At 35.9% G+C, this 26738-nt stretch overlaps 1 protein-coding gene across 2 annotated transcripts in view; it reads right to left on the reverse strand.

Moving 5' to 3' along the window:
• Nucleotides 1-26738, reverse strand: part of FSTL5 (follistatin like 5) — an 838269-nt gene that overhangs the window by 224994 nt on the left and 586537 nt on the right. For both annotated transcript variants that reach the window (XM_037830939.1, XM_037830938.1), the window contains exon 8: nucleotides 21519-21639. In XM_037830939.1, coding sequence (XP_037686867.1) covers nucleotides 21519-21639 — 121 coding nt within the window. The remainder of the gene's footprint in view (nucleotides 1-21518; nucleotides 21640-26738) is intronic.

A 26738-nucleotide genomic window follows, 5' to 3' on the forward strand; every position in this document is an offset into this window, starting at 1 on the left:
ACCAGTGATATCCCCTTGTCCCATTTTAAGACAGTTCTCCATTTACACTTTGTTCATCACATTCTGAATTTGTTTGACACCTCAAATTTCAGAAAGCTTTGTGAGTTATCTCCTTGCTTATGTCACCATAATATTTAATAATAATGACCCAACCTGCTGTGAAATGATATCTGGGCATGATTTTATCCTTATGGTGGCGGGAACCTTGAGACACAAATACCATGGTTACATGGAGAGTGGCCGCCGTCTGCTAGAACACACACCATGAAGTTGATTAAGTACTTCAGTATAATACAAGAGCCCCAGTTCAATAAACAAGAAAGATCAATGAAAATTTGTTTACTATTTGTAAAATACAGCATTAAGCCTTACAGAGAAAACAAAGAATTTATATAGCATAACCCTTTTATTTTTTTATATCTAATTAGAAAGCTACCTAAATATTAAAAACCTGAAGAAAAGGTGGCATGAATATTAAATTAATTACTCCTTATTTAAAAAAAAAACAATTACTGCAGGACTTCTAAAGTGGGAGAGATTGCTATAGGCTGTACATTGCTATGACATCTTCATGTACAATATGGAACATAAGTTGGATCTTAAAAGAATTGGATCTGATTTAGTTAGGCCAGACAAAATGAGGGGACCTTCCATGCCATCACTTGGGTCTTGAAGAATTTAATAATTAATGTAGTACCAGGATAAACTGAATTGGAAAATTCCTAGTTTTTGTAGCAGTTCATAAAAAGGGTGAGTGCTAAAAATGGTGTAAATGAATCACAAAAATTATTCATAAGTATATGAAAAGAAAAAGAAAAAAGTTCTAATCTGGATAACTCACAAAAGTCTATATACAAAATGTGAAAATATTCTGTATTTTCCAAGGTCACAAGAAAGCAGCATATTATCTACTGAATTACTGCTATATATGATGCAATGCTTCACTGTTAAATTAATTTAAAGTTTTTTTTTCTATTTGGTCACCTTTAAAATTGGCACAAATATCAAAAAATGAAGTCAAATTTACTGATATATGGCATAATAAATGTGTGCTAAATGATGTAAAGATAAGCTGAGTCCAGTAACTTGCCATAACTGCCTGTATCATGCTAAGCTTTTGTTTTGCACATTTAAAAGGCATTGTACTACTGTGAATTGAACAATAATTAAAGCATAATATATAAGAATCATGTTGTACACCTTGAATGAAAAATTCAAGAAACTGCCACCACCAAGCACAGTAAAACAACCCAGGGAAAGAGATTAGGTAAATACATTAATTCAAAGGAAGTAAACTTTATTTTTAGAACATATGGATTAATAAACACACATGCAAATTGCAAAAGGTGCTTAAAATCTAATTAAGCTATCTTGAGAGTGCCCTCATGCTAAATCTTTAAGATCAAATAAGACTCATTATCACATTAACCTTCTTTTGACTCTCTTGTTATACAAGTGCCATTACATTAATTAGTCATTATACTCTTCTATAAGTGCTAGGCACCTCATAAGTGTTTTGTAACATTACCCAAGTACTTGTACACACAGAAGCAATCTGGGACATATCAGTCCTGTAGACTGGTAACTAGCCCAGTAAACCAGTAAATGCCAGACTAATTTAAATAAATGTCTCTAGATATAATCAGATTATAATTTTATGAAGAAAACATAATTACATAATATTAAAAAATAAGACAGGGCATTTACTTACTCATGGAAAATAATTCTGACAATGATTTTTAAGAATGAATCTATCATAGGTGAACACAAAATAGTGTCTGAGAAAGAGTCAGCTACCTTAGAGTTTCTTCTTATAAATAGAGAAAGAGACTACACACACCTTTTTATCATGCAGGGGGATTGCTTCTCTCCACAGCCCTTTCTAAGTCCTCACAATGGACGGTGGAATGGTACAACTGATTGGTGTGTTTTGAGAAAGCTGAGCATGCTCAGTTCATTCCTTCTCCTGTATACAGAGGCTGTGAATTCTGTTCTACTTTCTTGGCAATACACGTAAGTTTGGTGGTATTAGTTCTGTCTGCATCTGGTGAGATTTATGGTTGTTATCTAGCAATGTCTGTGATTTGGTGAGCAAATTAAATTTTGGAGCGTACAATTGACATATATCTCAACCACCTTCTCTAAGCAGCATTATCTGTAACAGAAGTAACATTTTCTCTTTATCTGCTTCCTTACTGTATCTTTCTTTCATTTGCTTTTGAAGAGAGAATCAGGAGGAAAAGAGAGTGGGGTTATTTACTGATCTCCTAAATGTCTGTCATCTGATTATTTGGGAAACCTTAAGAAATTGACAAAGAGTAAAGTGCATATAACATTTAAGGAAAGAGCTAAAGGAGGGTGGGATTGAGCCTTCCTGAAATCTGGCACAGGAGATTTTCAGGGAGAAAGAAAGGCCAAGTTCAGAGCACTTGATATATATAAGGAGAAAAAGGAGAAGAATACAAGTGCAGCTGGAACAGAACTGGCAAGAGGGAGAGTGGTAGGGAAGGAAGACACAAATAAAAGTGAGCAATAAGACATGCAGGATTTTGTAGGGCTTTCTAAAGACTAGATTTTAATCTGAAAAAAACTGGGAACCACTGTTGAATATTTAGCAGAGGAGAGACATGATTCGACTTCATAAATGAGAAGTTGAGGACAACAAAATGAGAATATTTGAGAAAAGTCCTAATATTTCAGTGATCTGTGCCATGGTATCCCTAAAGGTATTTCAGGGTGACAGTTATAGGTGGGCGTGAAGCTACCGTCTGTATCGAACGGCACATGGCCAGTTAATGTACGGAATTAGGATTCTGAGAGAAGACACAGTCAAGATGAAACATACTAAAAGGACTCCAGGCAAGACAAGGATTGATCATGTCTAGGCATAGGTTAGATGCTGTTCTAATGGAAGAATAGCCCCTAGGTGGGATTATCTAAGTCACTAAGGAGAAGGTGAAAAATATGTGTTTGAAATGTGAATGCTTTTGGCAGGTCCAGAATGTAATATTTTCATATCTCCCCTACTATGACAGATCCCACAGGACCAAATGTAGAGAAATACATGAGAATAAAATTGCCTGGGACAGAAAACAGGGAGTAATAAAAAAGAAGGAAAACACTTACTTCTAGCATACTACCATAGCAAAGGAAAAAGGAAAGGGTCCAAATTAAGATGGTTGAACTGTTAGAAATTGGCTCAAACCTTCTCGAAGAAAGAATGGAATCACTAAAAGAAATAGAGCGTGAGAATCAGGGGTGGGAAAAGTCCCAGAAATAAATACAGCACAAGGCCTACAGCCTTTATAAACTGGGGAAATAGAGCTCCTGGTGAGGTATCAATCTTCACTAGTCCTCTGCAAGAACAGTCCTCAGAAGTATTAATCTCAATTTTAGTTGCAGAATCAGCTGAAGGCTATATGCCAGCTGAAACTATGTGGGCTTGGTTAAATCCCTACTGCACTAGTTTCACAAATTCAATTAATTCTCTTGTGGCACTGGCACCAAAAATGCCTGTTTGCAGGAGACAATATGATTGTCTTAAATGTTTTCTGACAGAAAGAGGTGGAACTACGTATGGTTTGATTTTTTTCTCAGAAATCTTACAATGATTGTGTTCTAGTGGCAGGAGCAGGCTAGATGATTGCTAAACTTATTCTCTCTTCTTTCTGAGTCCATAGCTAGCTTAACTTTCTCAGGCTTGCTTACAACAGAAGGCATTAATTGTGAGCTCTGCTAAGTAGGCAGAAGTATTATGTGCCACCACAAGACGTGCCTTATGAAAACTCCTATACAAACACTTGGTCTCTTCTCTGATCTATCAAACCAACAGAGGATCCTACAGAGGGCTATGAGGCTTTAGGATTGTGATACTCCAACTACCTGTCTTGATTTGCTTTTTCCAATTTCTAGAATTAACAGAAAATAAGCTTCCACACTTGGATGCTGTGGCAATGTGATACTACTAGAAGAATTTCTACAAGCTTCATCATACTTTATCTCCTGGCCCAGTAACAAGTTATTCACAGTCTGGAACAAAGACTTGGACCCAATTTTGAGTGGCTCTACCTTATGTGACACTATGGCCTTCAGATACTGTGACCATCCCTGTATGATGCCAGCCCCTCCACAACCCACAATTGGGCTCTAATGGGAATAAGAGATAAACCTGAGTAAAAAATTTAGGATGTGTGTTAAACTGCTACAATGGAGTGAAAATGCCATTGTTTAAACAAGGTATAAGTCCTGATCTGATATTTGGTCATAGAGTAGCATGGGGGCTTGATAGTTGTTAAGGAAATCACAGACACCTATTTAGTGGTCATTGCCCAGAACTCACCTACCCACACCTCCTTCTCTGGGGAAGTCACAAACACACAACACATGCTAAGTGGCCATCCTGCTTTGGCTCCCACCACCTTCTTTTCTATTGTGTGCTGTGCCACAATCTAGGGGAGATGTTGAAGTCTAATGAAAAGACTCAGCCAGACCTTAAACCTGGAAACCAGGACCAAGTGCCCCAGATGCTTATCAAATAGGAATTCTCAGTGGCAGTACCCTTCACCCCTGAGGTAAATAACAAACACACTCAAAGAGTATGGATTGGTCTCTCTTCTCTGGTGCAAATTGCAGTATGCAGAGCTCCTGTCTATCAACCCTAACCCGGGGCAGTTTTTGGTCACCCCGGGAGACCAGCATTGATGGAACTTTTTTCTCTGCTCTTTTGGTATCTTTGTGCTAAGTGACAAGGAGATTATTTGCCCTTTCTGGACTCTATTATTTGCAAGAAATAAAGGGATCATTTGCTGACAGTTTCTGTTTTGCCCTGAACCTGTGTTCCCATGACGCATTGTTGTAGCAACTCATTCCACAACAGTATCTATATGGGTTAACCTGCTATTAGAAAGACACCCCAGATACATTGGATTAAACAAGATATAATCCCTTAGAGGTGTCCAAAAGATAGTTTGGTGGCTTGATAATCATTGCATAATCCAGTGTATTATTTTTCTATTTTTGTTGTGTGAAATTACCACAAATTTAGTGACTTAATGCAAATGCAGTCTCTTAAAGTTTTGAGGGCCAGAAATCCAAAATCATTTCCAATGGGTCAAAGTCAAAGTGTTAACATGACTGGTTCCTTCTGAAAGCTCTAGGGGAAAATATGTTACCTTGACTTTTCTAGCTTCTTGGAGCTGCCAGTATTCCTTGGCTCATGACCCCTTTATAGAACCATTCCAGCCATTGCTTCCATTGTATTATCTCTACTTTCTCCTTTGACCTTCTTGCCTCCTCTTAAAAAGACCCTTGAATTTTATTTAGGGTCTACATGTATAACCCAGGACAATCTTCCCATCTCAGTATCCTTAACCTAATCACATATGCAAATACTTTTTGCCATGTAAATTAAAATTCATGGGTTCTAGGAATTAAGACACACATATCTTTTGAGGAGACTTCATTCAGCCTACCACCTGCTATCTTTTTCTTCTGCTAACGTTCTTTCTGCAAGTTGAAATTGACTTCTCCAGCTATCACTACCACACTTATATTCCCATAAGTAGACAGAGGGAAAAGAGGAAGGGAGGCATTTATTTTCATTTTTATGGTCATAACATTCAACAGCTGGGAGCTGTGGAATACATTATTTCCTCTCAAACTGAATTGGTCAAAACTTTGTCACAAGGCAACACCTTGGTTCACTGAGTTTCTATTATTAAAGGAAAACAGGGAAAATTAAATTGGTAGATAACAAGTAGTCTTCTGTCCTTACATAGTGATAAAAAATAACCTATTTATGAGAAATTACGATCAATTAAGTAGAAGTTCTTAAACTTTGAGCAATTGATGTAGAAAGATTCATATCTTGACACAGCTGAAACCAAGTTTTGTTTGATTTATTTATATATTTATTTTTATCACCCTCATCTTTTCATATACTACTCAGCACCTACTCTGGTTTTGGCATATTGAGTATTGGACTCTAGGAACAAAAATCTGCATCACATGTAAGTTCTACATTTATTGGGTAAGGAGCTGAGACTGCCAACATCAGTCATATCTATTAACTTTCAGAACGTTTCACAAATAAAGGGCATGAGAAAACTGGCCTTTAACTAATACAACTCCTAAAGCCCTTAAGAATGATACATTTTCTCATGACAGATAATATCACTGTGGAAAACTTATAACAGACAAACCCCTTACCTTAGTTAAATAAGGAACAAAAATGAAAGAACTATTTTCAGATATTGGAAAACCAGCAATAGAGGATATGATTCCCAGAAAAAGGGAAAAACAATGTGGTGAGCTATACAATTCCTTCACATTTCTTCCAGGAGGAATTTAGTTGACACTGAAGCAGGGAGGTGGAGATGAAAGGTCTCACTAACTGAGCAGAAAAGGGATTAGAATTCAGGGAAGCTTGGAAGCTAGAATTTCTGTGACAGAGTACCAGAAGAGAGAGAACTATGCAGGGATAAAGCTACAGTAATTTGAGTAGTCTTTTGAAGTTTTCAGCTGAGAGTGTAGGGTGAAATTCCATGAAGCTAAGAAAAGATCAGTGACTGGAAAGAACTACTTCCCAGAAGCTATAATTTGAAAAGAGTCAAGAGTATGTACAGGCTTAGGAGACACATGAGTTTTGATGAACCACAGTGGAAAGACCATGTTGAAAAACCAGATTAGATATTCCCCATTGAATACCTCATAGAGAACCCACAAGACTACATTTCAGAAGAGTGAAACATACCCTAGCATCTGGATATGTGCAAACGTAATGTAACAAAAGCCTCAAAAAAGATCAAACTGATTTGCAAATGCATTAATGCCAAAACAAAATTCAACACTTCAAAACAAATATAGCAAAGCTATCTACTCAACAATGTCCAGTTTCCATTAAAAAATTAGTAGACATGAAAAGGATCAGGAAAACATGACTCATATGCAAGAACAATATCACTCAATAGAAAGAGACACAAAATTTCAGAGACAACAGAATTAGCAAACAAGAACTTTAAAATAGATACATTCAAGGATTTAAAGGAAAGCCTTAACACCTGAATATGCTTAACAGCAGATTAGACACACAGGGGAAAAAAAAAAACTTAAAGAAAAACGAAAAGTTCTGTGACACTGAAATCAGAGCAATATAAACTATCCAATCTGAAATTCATAAAGAAAAAATGGTTGCAAAGAAGAAAAAAATAAAAGCAGAGTTCTCTGGCCTTTGAGACAACAGCAAACAGTTGTACATATCTATAACTGGTGTCCCAATGGAAGCAGAAATCTATTTAAAAATAATGGCCAGCTATTTTACAGATTTGTTGAAAAGTGTATACCCAAGGATCCAAGATGCTCAGGGAACCTTGGCAGGATAAATCTAAACAAGAAAATCATACCAAGGCATAGCATAATTAAGTTGCTGAAACCCAATGACAAAAGGGGAAATCTTATTAGCAGTCAAATAAATAATTTTAAAATGACTAAAACATAAAAGAATAATGTAAAAAAGTGTTGAAACACACAAAAACCCCAAAATACAAAAATTGTTTACCTAGAAGAAATATTTTTCAAAAATGAAAACATCTTTAGACAAACAGAAATTGAGAAAATGTGTCACAAGCACAAGAAGTACAAGAAGTATTAAAGGATGTTTACTAGGCCAAAGGAATATTCAGAAATTCAGATCTACATGAAAGAATGAACAAGACAAATAATAGAAAATGTAAAAACTCATGTTTTTTCTTGATATTTAATGTCTTGAATGATATATACATATTTAAATCAAAAAATAAAATGGTATATTGTGAACTTAATAACATGTAGAAGTAGAATATTTGACAGTATTAGTACAAAGGATGTGAAGGGTCAAGATCAACACATGCTTTTTCAAGGTTCTTACTTTGTATGTGAAGTGGTAAGATAGTATTGAAGATAGACTGTGATAAGTTAAAGTTGCATATTGTAAACCTTAGCATTTCACCTACAAAATTAAACAAAGAGATAGTTAATATGCCAATAGTGGAGATAAAATGAAATACTCAAAATACGCAGTGCAACAGAAGGCAGGAGAAGGGAAGAAATGAACAAAGGACAGATGCAATAATTTGAAAATGAATAGCAAGATGGTACACTTAAATCCAGTGACATTGGCCTAACTCCACATCCATAGAATTTTCAAAGACCTTTCTCACTGAAAAGTAACAAAAGAAGGAATTAAGGAGGAGCTTTATACTTTGCACTTCACTTGTACTTAAAACTTTTGTACATTCTTTAAGCACAAGGGCAAAAATTTTAATTTTGGATACTAATTATTTTGGACTAATTTCTTCAGAATTTTAATATTTACAGTTTCATTTTTCTCTGAAGTTTTAATAATTAGAGTGTTTATATGTTACATTTTAAACATCTTTATGGTCTTACTATTGCATAATTGGTGTGTTTTAATATCATCATTGGATTTAATCACAGAAGTTCTGATGAGCTTTACTGAATAAGTAACTGGCCATAATTTACCATGGGAATTAATATAGAGAGAGAATTTTCAGGTCTTGAAGTTAGTGATTAATCTACTGGGTTTTATCAGATTTCAGAGTCTCTGAAAACAAATCTATAGGGCCCACCAGTTATGTTTAGGAGAAGCTACAAATGAGTAGCAGTACTTCTTAAGGTAAGGTTTTGCCTAAGTTTAAGTGTCCCCAAAAGTAGCTCTGAGAAAAGAACTTAAATGTGGGAAGGTGATCCCAGGAGGCACAAATGGCATCTGGGGAAATTGAGATATGAATGGAAAAAAGTTAAAACATGGAAAAAAAAGGGGGGGGGGCGGTTGGGTGCATTCAATATTATGCTATCACTATGGGCAAAAGGGCTTAATTCTGGTCTGTACCCATGGAGGAATCATGTACAATGTATCTTAGAATTCTCCCACTGAGTGAGAAGCTATCCTTCTTATCCCCTGACTTCTGTCTCTGCTTGCTATGGGCTGTTCCTGGGGATTTTAAATCCCTGACTCATCTGAGCAGCCTTGAGTGCATTTGACAGTTTCCCATGCCAGATAAAAATCCTTAGGAAGAGTGGCAGTAAGATAGGGTCCTGCAGTGGGAAGCTGTCGGGGGAAGTCCTTTTGCTACTGACACTGGCCAAGGGCGGTTTGGAGCAAGGCATCGATGTTGTCTGCTGCGATGCCACGTAAGGGGGCAGACTGATCTGATACATGGCTGATCTCACACCCCCCATGCCTCCAAAGGATAGTCATTCCTCTAGATCACTGTAAGTTTAAAGTTTCAAGTCAAATTTAAGAGAGTAAAGCATTGGAGAATATGAGGAAAGGGCACATACCCCTACTTCTCATTTTTCTAGGGGATAAAACTGTTAGACCAGTGCCTCTCGAACTTCAGTGTTCGTAGAATCACCAGAATGTTTTGTTAAAACACCAAGCACTGGAATCCATGCCCAGAATTCTGTAGGTATTTGTGGGCCCTGAGAATTTGCATTTCTAACAAGTTGCTGATGATGTTTATCTAGAGACAACAGTTTGAGAATCACCGAGCTAGAATAACTCCATGGCTTCTCTCTCTTAATATTTTATCAACTCACAAGGGGAGAAGAGGAGAGAAGAAGGAACTGTGTGTCTTAACTCTCTATTTATGGATCTTACTGCTTTCAGAAAGGTATTCTCATTTGCACTTTGTCCATCAGGCAGCTTAGCAACTCTGACCTTGTGCAGAGATTCCAGGGCTGCCTATGCCTAGATGAGGTAGTTGGGTTCTATGAGTCAAGAATCAGAAGCCCATTTTTTGTCCCAGACTTGTCACTTTTTCTAAATAGCTTTATCAGTAACAAAGGTGATGTTTTAATCCCCATATTTCTGACTCTAGTGCCTTTATTTTAGATATTTCCAGACTTTGAAGGAGACATCCTATAAAACCAACAATTCCATGCAGAAGTTTCTGACATGAATAGATTAAAATGAGTCCACTGACTATTATGAGAGAGGCCTTAAATAATATGAAAGAGAGAAGCAACAGCTTACATTTGCATCTTTTGTGAACATGGGCAAGATTTCTGCCGGAGGGTAGTATAAACACTGAATGACTTCTAAAAATTTCAGAATTCTGTATTAGGTGCTTAAGATCAAAGGACAATTTGCTTTATGAAAAAAGAAAATGAAAAGCATGAAATGAATTCCACTGGTAGAGTCAAGCTGCTTTGATTTATACATAATGTTTCTTCAGACAAGGACACAGAAACATTCTCATATTTCAATAATCTAATTTTGCTTTGTTTGAATAGAAACAGAGCTATTGATGGGCTTTAATTCAGCTTGCACCCAGGGATATTTACATAGACTTTGCACTTCAAAAACACTCTATCACAAATTCCAATGACTTGTGGTATTTTCAGAGCTTTGTATTGATAATATATTATAATTTTATTACTGATTGACAACTTAAGGTAAATATTTTTAAATCCACAATAAAACTGATTTTAAAAATGTTGTATAATCTTTTCTGAAAAGTGAATGGGAAATGGAAAACATGTTAAACTAGTTTTGAAGACTTATTTGTTCCAAAAATCTGTTTTTTGGCTAGCTGACATTTTCTTTCATTTTCACTGTATTTTTCCAGTGTCACTCCTCATTCACAACTATTCTTTTGTTATTGGCCTATAACAATAGCCTGAATAATCCTGTTTTCTAACTTATGTATACACAAAAATCGTGTTCTAAATTATTATGCCAAATACAAAGCACCATAAACCAAAGAAAAGAAAAAAAAACATAAAAAACAACAGTATAGCAAATCAATGGTAGGGCTGTGGTTCTATAACTAATCCTACTGTGTCTAGATATTTTATTAGAAAGTGTCATTCTTCCATTGCTGTTTTGCAAATGTTTTGACATGTCAGACTCTTCCATGACAAAATTACCCACCCAAAATTTATTTTCCCCTTCTTTTTTATTAATTGAACTTCAATATTTTTGTGGGTGGCAATATACAAAGATAAAAGAAACATACTTTGTATTGTCTTTGCATTTGTGGAGAGTCAATGGAAGTTATTATTGAAGCTTTCATTAAAGTTCTTAGTCAGTTCCCATTTTTCTCTCCTACCCCACTCCCTTCCTTTTATTTCAGTAACCATTTTAAACCATGGGATGACATGGAGAATGATAACTACAAGTTAAGCAGGGTCGGGGAACTGTGCCGGTTTGAATGTATTATGTCCCCCAAAATGCCATTTTCTTTGATGTAACCTTGTGTGGGCAGATATATCAGTATTGATTACATTGTAATTCTTTGAGTGTTTCCATGGAGATGCACCCCACCCAACTGTGGGTGATGACTTTGGTTGGTTAATTTCCATGGAGGTGTTGCCCCACCCATTCAGGGTGGGTCTGAATTAAATTACTGGAGCACTATATAAGATCAGACAGAAGGAGTGAGCTTGCTACAGCCAAGAGGGACACTTTGAAGAATGCACAGAAGCTGAGAGAGTAGCTGTAGCTGAGAAACAGTTTGAAGATGGCCGTTGAAAGCCGACTCTTGCTCCGGAGAAGCTAAGAGAGGACAAACACCCCAAGGGCAACTAACAGTGACATTTTTGAGGAACTTCAGCCTACAGAGGAACATCCTGTTGAAGCCAGAACTTTGGAGCAGATGCCAGCCATGTGCCTTCCCAGCTAACAGAGGTTTTTCTGGACACCATTGGCCATCCTCCAGTGAAGGTACCTGATTGCTGATGTGTTACCTTGAACACTTTAAGGCCTTAAGACTGTAACTGTGTAACCAAATAAATTGCCTTTTATAAAAGCCAATCCATCTCTGGTGTTTTGCATTCTGGCAGCATTAGCAAACTAGAACAGGAACCATAGGATATAAATGACATTATAGTGTTGTCATCACTGAATTGTCAAATTTGGGCAATTTTGTGTGTAAGAAAGGAAAACAAAACAAAACAAACCTCATCTTCTCTGAGCCCCTGCTATTCTGGTTCTCTGTAATCCGTTACTCAAATAAATAGCATACATTTTCTACACTGCATTTTTGGCTTCTTCTCAAAGGCTTAAAGTTTTAAAATGATCCTTTAAATGCACCTATTATCTTCCTTTACAGGTAAAAATGCAGTAGAACAAGTAGTTTTTGATCAAGGATGATTGATTTGGACAAATTGGTGTTATTCAATAACCTATTTCTCCTTTTTGGCTAAGGATAGGATAGGCAACTTAGATTTAGGAGAACAGCTAAACTGACTAAACACTGAACAAACCTTAGTAATCAATAAGATCCTTTATATAGGGTTGACTTACTTAAAAGAATTTCTTATAAATAGAAATTATCAGAAATGTTGAAAAATGATTTGAATTAAACTATTGTATCTTTTTTTCCCTCTAGTACCCTGTCTAGTAATATTTGACCAACCTGAGAAGCAGTAAATTTTTCACTATAGATTATACTCCTTAAGGACTCACTTCTCTCCTTACCTAGCACTTTTTCTATGACCCATCATTATAATCACTCATTTGTAAACTTACTCAGCTTCCTTACTCCTGTCTCTCTCCTACTTGCTCATTTGCTAAACAAAACTCTGGTTAAACACAAATCTCTTTTTTTCCCCCAAAAATGCAACTTCACAACTGACCATGAGTGAAAGAAAACACACTACTAAACTAAGACACTGACTAATCTTACTGACTTCCCTCTAAATTTAATATCACCTCAAGAGCACAAAAAGCACTGCCCAATATACCAACTACAGTTTTGTATTTCAATCATGCTCCTGCCTTGCAAGATCATTTTACATCTCCTTCTCTCCTCAAACCACTGAAGTTCCTACAAACTCTTCACTTTCTGTGGTTGGCATTCCTCATTTCACTGTAAAATCCAACTCTTGCAATTATACCCTTTTTCTCTTAGATGTCTTGCTTTTCATCTACTGGATTATTCACATCAGCATAAAAAAGCCCTATTAGGGAGTAACATCATCAACATGGCAATATAAGACATCCCCTGAAAAAACATCTCCAAATATTCAGCAAATAAAAAATTCCACTTGCTTAGAACTCTGGAGGATTGGAGAGACTAGAGAAGGGCTCCACAAATGCTGAAATGAAAAGAATGGAAAATATCAGGAAACTTCTGTCCTGGCCTGGATCTGCTGGTACTCTTCCCCCTCACCTGGTGCACCATGGCTTGGGAGTTGTTCAGAGGAAGTGGCCCAGATCCCTCCCACCACCCCCCACCTGGGAGACAGATTATAAAGCTACCCACAACAGCAAGGTGAAACCGTATGCATATTCAAGCACAGGGATTCAAGTCCATAGAGACCCAGGGCAGAACACAAGCTGCTGAAGAATGCAGCATACAAAAGGGTCCACAAAGTGTGTGTGGGGGGTGGGGGGAGAGAAAGAGCAAAGTAGTGGTGCAACCATTCAGTCCAGTTACTGAGGGCTGGACCACCTAAATGCAAAATTGCCTTCTCTGGAGAGACCCACCTTTCTGGATTGACCCTACCTAGTTCTCAGGAGCAGGATACCCTAACAGGGAAGAAACCAGAGACAGGAAAGCCTCACAAAGAAAAAAAAAAAAAGTGTGTGGTGGGGGATAAAACTGAACTACTCTAAGACAGATGGATCCCCAAACTGAAAAGTGTAATGACAATGGGGCTCTGAAAGAAGGAGGGAATTTAAACAAAGCATAGGAGCTGGGGGGACAAGACTGCACAAGAACAGACAGAAGAGATCCAGGATTCCCAGAGAAGGAGCAGAGAAAAGAAAATTTTTCCTGGAGGTGGAACAATTACCCAAAAGTTCAGTCTTAAAATTGTACTGTATATACAGGGCAAGAATTGCATTAAGAAGAGCTGAAAAAATCTGACCAGTTAAACCTGGCAACTCTAAAAGTCTAGAATAAATTGAAGCAAGCATCAAACAAGAGCCTTAAATTAGAGTCAATTAACAATAAAACCTTAGACAAGAGGGAAAACCTGATCTTCAGAATTAAATTATCAAGATAATCAGATGCCAAAACATCAGCAAAAAAAAAAAAAAAAAAAATTTGCAAGCCATACTAAGGAACAGGAAGATATGGCTCAGTCAAGGGAACAAAATAAAACTTCAGAGGTGATTCAGAAGCTGGACCAACTGTTCAAAGATGTTCAAACAAATCTCCTAATTTAATTCAAGGAGATGTACGAAAATATTCATAAAGAGATAAAGTATATTATGAAGACAATGTGTGAGTATAAAGAAGAATTTGAAAATAAAAAAAGAAACATAAGAGAAATTATGAGAATGAAAGGAGCAATAGCAGAAATTAAAAATACACTAAAGGCATACAACAGCAGATTTGAACAGACAGAAGAATCAGCTAATTAGAAGACAGGTTAATCAACATCATAGAGGAACAGATAGAGAAAAGACTAAAAAAGAAAAAAAAAAAAAAAAGAGCAGTGTCTGAGGGATTTGAAAGACTGCATGAAGCACACAAACATATATCGAGTGTGTCCCAAGGGAGAACAGAAGGAGAAAAGGGGCAGAAAGAATAACTGAGGAAATAATGGACCAAACTTTCCCAACTCTTATGAATGACATAAATGGGCATGTCCAGGAAGCACAAAGTACTCCAATAGAATAAATTCTAACAGACCTACTCCACGACAGATATTAATCAGAATGTCAAATGCTAAAGATAAAGAGAGAATTCTAAAAGCAGCAAGAGAAAAGCTATGCATTGCATATAAGGAATCCTCAATAAGACAAGGTGCTGGTTTTTCATCAGAAAAGATGTAGGTGAAAAGGCAGTGGTATAACATATTTAAGGTGCCAAAAGAGAAAAACTTCCAGCCAAAAATTATCTATGCAGCAAAACTGTCCTGGAACAATGAAGGAGAGTTTAAAATATTCACAGATAAACAGAAACTGAGAGTACAGGAACAAGAGGACTGCTCTACAAGAATTACTAAAGGGAGTTCTGCAGGTTGAAAGGAAAAGTCAGAGAGAGTAGCTTGGAGTAGTGTGAAGGAATGAAAATCATCAGTAAGCATAACTAAAAGGGAAACCGTAAAACCCAATGGAACTGTATCCTCAATAAACCTTACACTGAAAGACTAAATAGGTTGAAACTAAAATAATGGAAAAAGATATTCCACACAAACAGTAACCAAGGAAAAGCTAGGGCAGCTAAACTAATATTGGACAAAATAGACTTTCAGTCAAAAACTGTTATAAGAGACAAAGAAAGACACCATATATTAATAAAAGAGACAATGTACCAAGAAGAAATAGCAATCATGAATATTTATGTACTTAATCATGGTGCCCTAAAATACATGATGCATGCACTGTCGAAACTGAGCAGAGAAGTTGACACCTATACAATAATAGTCAGAGACTTCAATACACTGCTCTCATCAATAGATAGAACATCTAGACAGAAGATCAATTAAGGAAACAGACAGTTTGAATACTATGATAAATGAACCAGACCTAACAGACATATATAGAACATTACACAACAAACCAGTAGGCTATAGAATTATCCCTTCTACATCATGGGGTTAGGGGTATAGCACCCCCTCAATCTGGAAAATCCATGTAAATTTTTTTGGCCCTCCCTTTTTACCACAGAGGACGTCTGAATTTTTCTTTTCTTTTTGTGATAGGTATTTGCAGTAACTTATTGCAAAATTTGGATTTCATATGCATGTATTTTATGCATTTCCGAGTTTCTAAAATTTTCTATGTCCTCTTCTGGCCTTTGTGGGTCATCTGCTGCTTCCATGAAACTCTCCAAAAATTCCCATTAAATTTCTTCAGCTGACCTGTGATACATTAAAACTGTATGGGGAAAGTCATGATGTGGAAAGTCATGATGTGGAAAGGATAACTGTACATTCTTCTCAAGTACACTTAGATCATTTTTTCTAGGATAGACCACATGTTGGGTCACAAAAATGAGTCTCAATAAATTTTAAAAGATTGAAATTATACCAAGCATCTTCTCTGAATATTAAAGAATGGAATTGGAATCAATAACAGGCATAGAACTAGAAAATTTACCAATATATGGAAGTTAAATAACATACTCTAAAACCATTCAGTGGATTAAAGAAGAAATTGTGAGGGAAATCAATAAATATCTCAAGATCGATGAAAACAAGAATGCAACATATCAAAACTTGTGGATGCAGCACATGCAGTTCTGTGAAGAACAGTTATATTCTTAACATTGAAAAAGAAGAGAGAGCTAAAATCAAAGACCTAAGTGCACACCTGGAGGAACTAGAAAAAGAAGAGCAAACTAATCCCAAAGCAAGCAGAAAGAAAGAAATAACAAAAATTAAAGCAGAAATAAATGAAATTGAGAATAAAAAACAATAGAGAACATTAACAAAATCAAAAATTTGTTCTTTGAAAGAGTCATAAAATTGTCAAACACTTAGCTAGACTGACAAAGAAAAAAAGAGAGAGGATACAAATAAATAAAATCAGAAATGACAGAGGGGACATTACTACTGAATCCACAGAAATAAAAAGGATGATAAAAGATACCAACAAATTAGATAGCCTAGATGAAATGAGCATATTCCTAGAAACATATGAACAATGTACACTGACTCTAGAAGAAATAGAAGGCCTCAACGGACAATACAAGTAAAGGTACTCAATGAGTCATCAAAAACCTCTGAACAAAAAAATGTCCAGGAACAGATGGATTCACAGGTAAATTTTACCAAGTATTCTAAAAAGGATTAATACCAATCTTGTTCAAACTCTTCTAAAAATTGAAGTAGAGGGAAAACTACCTAACTCATTCTGTGAGGCCAACATCACCCAAATACTGAAGGTAAAGATACTATAAGAAAAGAAAATTACAGACCAATTTCTCTTATGAAAATAGATACAAAATTACGCAACAAAATATTTGCAAATAGAATCCAACAGCATATGAAACGATTCTTCAGCGTGATCAAGTGGGTTTTATCCTAACTATGCAAGGGTGGTTCAACATAAGAAAATCAAACAATGTAATACACCACATTCACAAATCAAAGAGTAAAAACCACACGGTCATCTCCATTGGCCCAGAAAAGGAATGTGACAAAGTCCAGCATTCTTTCTTAATAAAAACACTTAGACAAATAGGAATTGAAGGAAACGTCCTGAGCATGATAAAAGGGCATATATGAAAAACCCACAGCTTCTATCATGCTTAATAGTGAAAAACTTAAAGCTTTCCTCTTGAGATCTGGAACAAGACAAGGATTCTTTCTATAACCACCAATATTCAACATTTTACTGGAAGTTCTAACCAGATGAGTTAAGCAAGAAAAAGAAATAAAATGCATCCAAATTCCAAATGAAGAACTAAAACATTCACTATTTGCAGATGATATGTCCCTATATATATATAGAAGGTCCTGAGAAATCTACAACAAAGCTATTAGTGCTAACAAATGAGTTCAGCAAAGTGGAGAAATACAAGATCGACAGGCAAAAATCAGAAGTGCTTCTATGCACCAGTAATGAGGAGTCTGAGGAGGAAATCAAGAAAAAAAATCTATTCAAAATAGCAACAAAAAGAATTAAATATCTGGGAATAAATTTAACCAAGGATGCAAAGGACTTTTACAGAGAAAACTATAAAACATTGCTAAGAAATCAAAGGAGACCTAAATAAATAGAAGGATATTCAATATTCATGGATTGGAAGACTAAATATCATTAAGGTGTCAATTCTACCCAAAATGTTTCCTCAATGAGATATCATTTCACACCCCTAGAATGGCTACTATTAAAAAACAGAAAATTACAAGTATTAGCAAGGATGTGGAGAAAAAAGAACATACATTCATTGCAGGTGGGAATGTAAAATGATGCAGTCACTGTGTAAGACAGTTTGGCAGTTCTTCAGGAAGTTAAATATAGAATTACTTTATGACCTGGCAATCCTGCTACTAGGTGTATACCCAGAAGAATTGAGAGCAGAGACTTGAACAGATATTTGCACACAGTTACTCATAGCAGCCTTATTCACAATTGCCAAAAGATGGAAGCAACTCAAGTGCCCATAAGATGTTGAATGGATAAACAAAATGTGTTATGTACATATGATGGAATATTATTCACTATAAAACAGAATGAATTCCTGATGCATGTAACAACATGGTTGAAACTTGAGGACATAATGCTGAGTGATGTAAGCCAGACAAAATGAACAAATGTTTTATGATCTCATTGATATGAACTAATTATAATAAGGAAACACATAGAGTTATAGTCTAGATTATAGGTTATCAGGGGATAGATTAGAGTAATGGAATGGGGAGTAAATGCTTAATTCATACAGAATTTATATTTAGGTTGATTGTAAATTTTTGGAAATGAATGGCACTAATGGTAGCACATTATTGTGAATGTAATTAACAGCATGGAATTATATAGGTGAATGTGGTTAAAAGGGGAAACCTTATGTTATATATATTAGTGGAATAGAAATTAACACAGCATAGTACTATATAAGACAGTGAACTCTTTCAGAGATGATGGATTATGGTTGATATTACAAGTATAAGCATGTTATTTCATGAGTTATAACAAACATATTACACCAATACAAGGTGTTAATAATAGGATGCATATGGGGAAAAAATACACCTAATGTAAGCTATGGGCAATAGTTAATACTCTTTTAATAATTTTTCATTAACTGTAGCAAAGGTAAGTACTATTAAAAAAAAGTACAATTACAAAGAATTGCTAGCATCAATTGTAATAAATGCTCTGTACCAATGCAAAGTGGTGGTGGTGATGGAGTATATATATATATATATATATATATATATATCTCCTGTGTTTCATGCATGATTGCTCTGTAAACCCACATGTTTCTTATTAAAATATTTTTAAAAGATTATTATACCTGCAATTTTTATAAAATTCCTTCCCTTGACCACACATCATTCTCCAGCTTCTGCTCTTACACCAGTAAGTCAATATTCTCCTTTAAGGAGTCATCAATGAGTGTTCTTTAATCCTTCACCTTCTATTCTCTCTTGAACTGAATTCAATCAAAGTTTTATCACCAATACTTGACAAAAATTGATCTCGTCATGGTCACCTATTACATCCAAGGACTGAACTCTCATGCTCAAATTGCATTCTTCATGTTGTTTTAGCCTCTCAGCAGTGAAGATTCTACTATTCCTTTCCTTCAAACCCCATGTTTTCATTAAAAGCTTTATTCCAAGGAATTCAAAGCAGTTTATATATTGGATGGGGTAATAGAAAGAGATTGATTTACTCCCTATAAGATATTGGTGCAGGGATCTTTGTTCCCAGAAAAGAGAAAGCATTAGAGCTTTGCAAGGTATCACAGCTAATCCTGAATTGTCTTTAATTAATTCATAATGTTTAGCTTGATACAGAAAGGCTCTGTTTTTGAGAGCTCATTATTCCTTTATTCCCATATTACATCTTCAAAAACTCTGAGATCAGAGAGTACACAGTCCATTCACAGCTGAGGATGAAATGGGTAGAAGGTGCATTTCCCTAAACTGCTATGGGCACATTTTGAAATGTGAAAGCCTGCAGTTTAGTTCAAATTCTTCTTCCTGGGTTTCCTAGCTGCAGTGTGGTAAATGAATGGGTTACCTAAGAAACTGAATCAGGCATGAACGAGGAGAGGACACTCCTGAAGAGCAGCCATTTAGAATGGTTCTCACACTTCATCATGCATCACGATAACCGGTAAGCTTGTCAAAATGCCGATTTCAATCCAAGTTCCAGAGAGTACTGGTGAAGGCCAGAGTGCTGCATTTTTGACATTTTTTGTCATGCGATTCTAATGCAGGTATAACATGAACCAGGTATGGCTCTAAAACTACAAAGAACTCTCATACATTTGGTACTTATTCTAGAAGAATCAGAACTGGGAGTGAGGATAACCAATAGAATAAGAAACAATTGATTCCACTTGAGGCACTGAGATTATATGAAAAGATACAGAAAAAAAGTAACAATTCTAAGGATGAGGTTGAGGAAATTGTGCCAGATAAATAAGCACACACACAAAAATGGTAACAGATGGTTTCACATGCCTTAAATCTCCAAGGAGGATACAGTTTGTTGCCAGAAACTTCTCCCAACTCCCCCCACCTCCTGTCAATTTGTATTATTAAAAAAAATATTTTTTAACTTTAAATTAGCCAAACACTAATTTGGATAACTCCTCTCTATAACTCTCAAAAAAAAAAAAAAAAAAAATGCAGGGCATTAGTGCTGTCAAAATAGGTTAATAAAGAATCACTGCAAAAGAGGAGGGTCTTGCAACAACCACCTCTACATTGATGCAGCAATTAGAGTAGGAGCATCCTTGGCAAAGTCTTGTCTTATCCTCTCCAGATGGTAGATCAGCAGGTACAATAGCTGTATCTGAAAGTCCAGCTTCAAACATTTGAGGCCAGTGGGAACAGCATGCATCAACTCCTTTACATCTTGTCTGCTTTCTTGACAGGTTTCCTTGGAAGCTGGGTTCAAAGTTTTGATCCATTTCTAGTTGCCATCAGAGGTTGCACCAGAACCCTACACCTAGATCTGCTTCTACTGAGTGGCATACACAGCAAATTCATGGGCTCCCAATCTTTCAGATCTTGCAGCATTTTCTTAATTGATATCCAGGGTTCACAGTCCCCATCACAGGGTATTCATTCTCAGTCTCCTTTTATCCTCTTTTTGTTATTAACCTCCAAAGCACAGTCCTGTAACTTTATATTCATCTATATCCATCACTAAGGTGATCTCATCAAGCTCAAATTTATGTCTTTAAAAGCACATTGATAATCATCCAAATACGCTCTCCTCTGATCACCAGACTTATGTATTTATTTGCATACTTAGCTTTCCATCTGTATAATTATATGGAAAAGAGCATGAAGAAAACAACATTTCAATCTTACCTAGTCTCTAAACTTGTTCTTTTTACATCTCAGTAATGGCACCACCATACACCCAACTGTTTGCTACAAATTCCTTATGTTCATTTTGTCCTCTCTTTCTTTCAAACTCACATGCTATTTATAAGTGGTACTGTCATGTCAACTTTCCAAATATATTTCAAATCTGACCACTTCTTTATCTCTTAGCCATTAACACCATATTATAAACCACCATTATGCTTTTAACAAATCTCAGTTCTTCCACTCATTTTAAAACAAAAAGAGTATGCTGCTTTATCAACAAAACTCTTTCCTGCTTTCTCTTGGCTCTCGATTAATTTTCCAATTAAAATGAGTTAATCTGTATTGTTCCATGGTGAGAAAAGTAGTACTAATTTATAGTATTTATTTATTCAGACACATTTTTTAATTGAAAAAGCTTTTACATTAGTAAGTCCCAAAACTAAAAATTCAAAACCCTACCAAAAATAAAAAAACTTGACGCCTAGCCTTCCTAGTCAACTCTGATGTTCTTTGAACATCTATGAAGCATAAAGCAATTTTATCAACATCACATTTCTTACCATTCACTTGGAATATGTGAGTCTGATAGACTTGTTCATAGCCAGCTGCATAGCAGGTGTAATTGCCCATGTGAGTTGTGGTAACCTTAGTGATGTACAAGGACCCGTCATCTCCAAAGTCCTACCAGAAAAAATAAATAAATGCAATAAATGTTAAAATGGATTATAACAATTCACTTTATAATAAGGTAAAATCAGAGCAAACACAATCAGCAAAAATATTGCTTTAAAATTATCAAAAGATCCCCATTAGGCCTATAAAATTAGAGGCACTACAATTACAATTTCCTGAATGATAATTTTTGCTTAGAAAGTGAATTCTCATTCATAGATATACCTGTTTAGTATTTATTCTAATTATATGAGTTTACATATTTTAAAAATTCAATTTCCACATACTTGTTTTAATTTGGTTTCAGATTAGTAAAGCTGTAACACAATTTTTTATTTGGAGCTAAAATAAAAAATCACAGCTCTTTATTACATGCTTTGTTCTTATAATTATCCATTAAATTAATTCTTATATCCTTTAATTATATATTTACCTAGATAAAATTTGTTGTCTAGTGGTAAAATTCATAACCATATCAGTAGAAAAGGATTTTTTTAAATACAGAAACAATTAATAATTAGAATAAAATAATCATTCAATTTCTAATCTGTGGGGAAAAATGGATAGTAATTTAGGGAGAAAAAAGAAAACAATCTCAAACTCTTTGTCATAATCAAATCCAAGAAGCACGTCTGCAACAGCAGAGTAAAGACTTCAGAAAGTCTGTTCTTCCATAAAGGCAATGAATGAACTGCCAAAAATTTTCAAAATCAACTTTATAAGAACTCTGAAAATTAAACAATGTCTTGCAGCAATCCACACACACACAGAAAAGGTTAATGATCAGTGAGAACAGTGAGCTTCATGGGATTTTAACTTCCCCTCTCCAGACTCCTCTTTACAGTAGTCATGAAAAAAAATAGCTGTTCACCTATGCTAGCTGTGATAACTACTATCTGAAAAGGCACTGGAGGAGGCAGAACAGATTCCCCAAAGTACCCTTCCTTAGAGAGTTGTCATTATTTTACACATCCTGCAGTTTCCTGAAAAGTTACATTCTCAGGACTTTTTTTGTTTGAGCAAGATTTAAAACTTACTCTGTGTGATACTGAAAAGAATCAGCTGTAATTGTTTAACATCACAGATCCCTGAGACAGAGATATTAGTTGGGAAAGACAAGAAGCTAACCAAACTTAAAAAGAAAAATAAAGGAATAGGTCCATATGGGGTTTTGAAATGGTCCACATATACCTGGGAACCTACAAAGATATGCCATGTGCAAGCTGTGTGTGTGTGTGCACAGAAAGGTCCTGAGAATCCCTAATCTCTTATCTCTGGCTGACCTTGAGGCTCTGTACAAGCACAAAGTAAAGGCAGAGTTACAGCTGTAAACAGCATGAAAGAGAGTTAAATGTCTGACATTGTGCTGGTTTGAATGTATTATGTCCCCCAAAATGCCATTATCTTTGATGTAATCTTGTGTGGGCAGACATATCAGTTTTGATTAAATTGTGATTCTTGGAGTGTTTCCATGGAGATGCACCTCACCCAACTGTGGGTGATGACTTTGGTTGGATAATTTCCATGGAGATGTTGCCCCACACATTCAGGGTGGGTCTGAATTAAATTACTGGAGCACTATATAAGCTCAGACAGAAGGAGCAAGCTTGCTACAGCCAAGAGGGACATTTTGAAGAATGCTCAGAAGTTGAGGGAGTAGCTGCAGATGAGAGACAGTTTGAAGACAGCTGTTGAAAGCAGACTCTTGATCAGAGGAGCTGAGAGAGGACAAACACCCCAAGAGCTACTGAGAGTGACATTTTTGAGGAACTGCAGCCTAGAGAGGAACATCCTGGGAGAACACCATTTTGAAACCAGAACTTTGGAGCAGATGCCAGCCATGTGCCTTCCCAGCTAACAAAGGTTTTCCGGACACCATTGGCCATCCTCCAGTGAAGGTACCCAATTGTTGATGACTTACCTTGGACACTTTATGGCCTTATGACTGTAACTGTGTAACCAAATAAACACCCTTTATAAAAGCCAATCCATTTCTGGTGTTTTACATTCCGGCAGCATTAGCAAACCAGAACAGAAACCAAACAGAAACAGAATACCTCAGAATCAGAGCCAATTGATTCAAGATATTTAAGGAAATTTCTGTCCAATTATTACCTGCCCATGGAGTAACAGCAAATATTTCAGTGACTGCACATGACAAAGAATACAGAACTTACAGAATTGGTCTAGGGAAGTCATCAAACAGTAAGAACAACAAGACACAACAACAAACCAAAAAGGGGAGGGGGATATTTGCCTTTCAGAGTTGCCACATTAAATCATTTAAATTATCCAGTATTTAAAAATGAGACATACGAAGAAACAGAAAAGTATACCTCCCCCAAACCCCCACACAGAGCAGTCAATAGAAGCTGTATCTAAGGCCATAGAAGACAAAAGAATCTAAATCAGCTATATAAATAAAACTAAAAGGAATCCGTGTCTAAAGAATTAAAGGAAAGTGTGAGAATGAGGTCTTACCAAACAGAAAATATAAAATAAAGGGATAGAAATGCTATTTAAAAAGAACTAAATAATATTCTTGAATTCAAAAGTAAAATAACTGAAATGAAATTCACTATAAAAGCTCACCAACATTTTGAAATAGCAGAAAAAAGAATCAGTTAACTTGAAGATAGTTCAGTTGAGATTATCCTGTCTGAAGAGCAAAAAGAAAAAAAAGAGTAAAATGAAAGGGGTCTAAGAAATCTAAGGGACACCATCAAGTGTACCAATACACATAATGATAGTTTTAGAAGGAGAGCACAGAGAAAATGAGATAGAGAGAATATTTAAAGAAATAATGGCTGAATATTTCTCAAATTTGATAACAAATATGAATATGCACACTTAAGAAAACTAACACACTCTAAGTATGATAAACGCAAAGAGATCCACACCTAGACATATCAAAGCTGAAATTAAATACTAGTCAGTAACACAAATTCAAGTGTAGAAACAAAGATCACATAGGTAAAGGCAAATACACAGATAAAAATAAGAGCATAAATGCATTTTTTGCTTGTCACATGTTTCTTTTCCTACTGATTTAAAAACAACTGCACAAACAGCAGGGAGTATCAATTTAGAAGGTCGAGGCCTCGATCTTGGGGCTTGCCCTTATGAAACTTATTACTGCAAAGGAAAGGCTAAGCCTACTTATAATTGTGCCTAAGAGTCACCACCAGAGAACCTCTTTTGTTGCTCAGATGTGGCCTCTCTCTCTAAGCTAACTTAGCAGGTGGACTTGCTGCCCTCCCAGGGGTGTAAATCTCCCTGGCAATGTGGGACATGACTTCCAGTGTTGAATCTGGACTCAGCATCATGGGATTGAGAAAGCCTTCTTGACCAAAAGAGGGAAGAGAAATGAAACAAAGTAAAGTTTCACTACCTGAGAGATTTCAAGTGGAGTCAAGAGGTCATTCTGGAGGTTATTCTTATGCATTACATAGATTTCCCTTTTTGCTTTCTAGTGTATTAGAACAGCTAGAAGGAAATACCTGAAACTGTTGAACTGCCACCCAGTAGCCTTGATTCTTGAAGACAAGTGTATAACTATATAGTTTATATGGTGTGGCCATGTGATTGTGAAAACCTTGTGGCTCACACTCTTTTGTCCAGTGTATGGACAAATGAGTAGAAAAATGGGAACAAAAAAGTAAATGAATAAGGGGGGGATGGGATGTTTTGGGTGTTCTTTTTACTTTTACTTTTATTCTTATTAGTTTTTATTTTGGAATAATGAAATGTTCTAAATTTGATTAGGGTGATGAATGCACAAAAATATGATGATACTGTGAACAACTGATTGTACACTTTGGATAATTGTATGTATATCTCAATAAAATTGCAAGGGAAAAATAATAAATTAAAAAAAACTGCACAAAGGAATAATTATAAAACTGTGTTGAATGGCTTATAATTATTAAGATGTAATTTGTATGATCAAAAGAGTGCAACCAATGGGGAAGAAAACAGTGTAATATTGGAGCAAATTTTGTATAATATTGATGTCTAGCTGCTATTATTAAGTTGTTACTAATCCAAAATAGATTGATTTAAGTGAAGATGCTAATCACTAAGAAAATAACTCAAAAATATATAGTAAAAGAAGCAACAAGGGAATTGAAATGGTGCATGAGCCAGTTTGGATGTATTATATTCCCCAAAACACCATTATCTTTGATGCAATCTTGTGTGGGCAGACATTATTAGTGTTGATTAGATTGTAATTCTTTGAGTGTTTCCATGGAGATGCGACCCACCCAACTGTGGGTGATGACTCTGATTAGATAATTTCCACGGAGGCATGGCCCCACCCATTCAGCCTGGGCCTTGATTAGTTTACTCTAGAGCACTATATAAGCTCAGACAGAAGGAGCAAGCTTGCTACAGCCAAGAGACATGTTGAAGAAAGCACAGGAGGTGAGAGAGGAGCTGCAGTTTACAGAGACATTTTGGAGATGGCCTTTGAAAGCAGACTTTTGCTCTGGAGAAATTAAGAGAGGACCAATGCCCCAAGGGCAACTGAGAGTGACATTTTGGAGAGAATCTGCAGCCTAGAGAGGAACATCCTGGGAGAAAGCCATTTTGAAACCAGAACTCCAGAGCAGATGCCAGCCATGTGCCTTCTCAGCTAACAGGTTTTCCGGATGCCAACAGCGTTTCTCCAGTGAAGGTACCTGATTGTTGATGTCTTACCTTTGACACTTTAAGGCCTTAAGACTGTGACTGTGTAGCCAAATAAACCCCCTTTTATAAAAGCCAATCCATTTCTGGTGTTTTGCAAAAAGGCAACATTAGCAAACTGGAACAGTGCACTAGAAATCTATTTACACAAACACACAAACAATCAGTAATGGAGGAATAATGGAACAAGAAACATAAGATGTAAAATATACACCAATACAATAGGCATAAATCCTATTTTATCAGTAATTACATTGAATAAAAATGGATTAAACTCTCCAATCAAAAGAAAGAGATTGGAAAAATGGATGGAGGAAAATAAATATAATCTAACTAGATGCTGTTTATAAGAGATACACTTCAGATTCAAAGATAAAAATAGGTTACAAGCAAAAGGATGGAAAAAGAAATAGAATGCA

This window comes from Choloepus didactylus, chromosome 3 (genome assembly GCF_015220235.1).
Source record: "Choloepus didactylus isolate mChoDid1 chromosome 3, mChoDid1.pri, whole genome shotgun sequence".
Classification (NCBI taxonomy): Eukaryota; Metazoa; Chordata; class Mammalia; order Pilosa; family Megalonychidae; genus Choloepus; species Choloepus didactylus.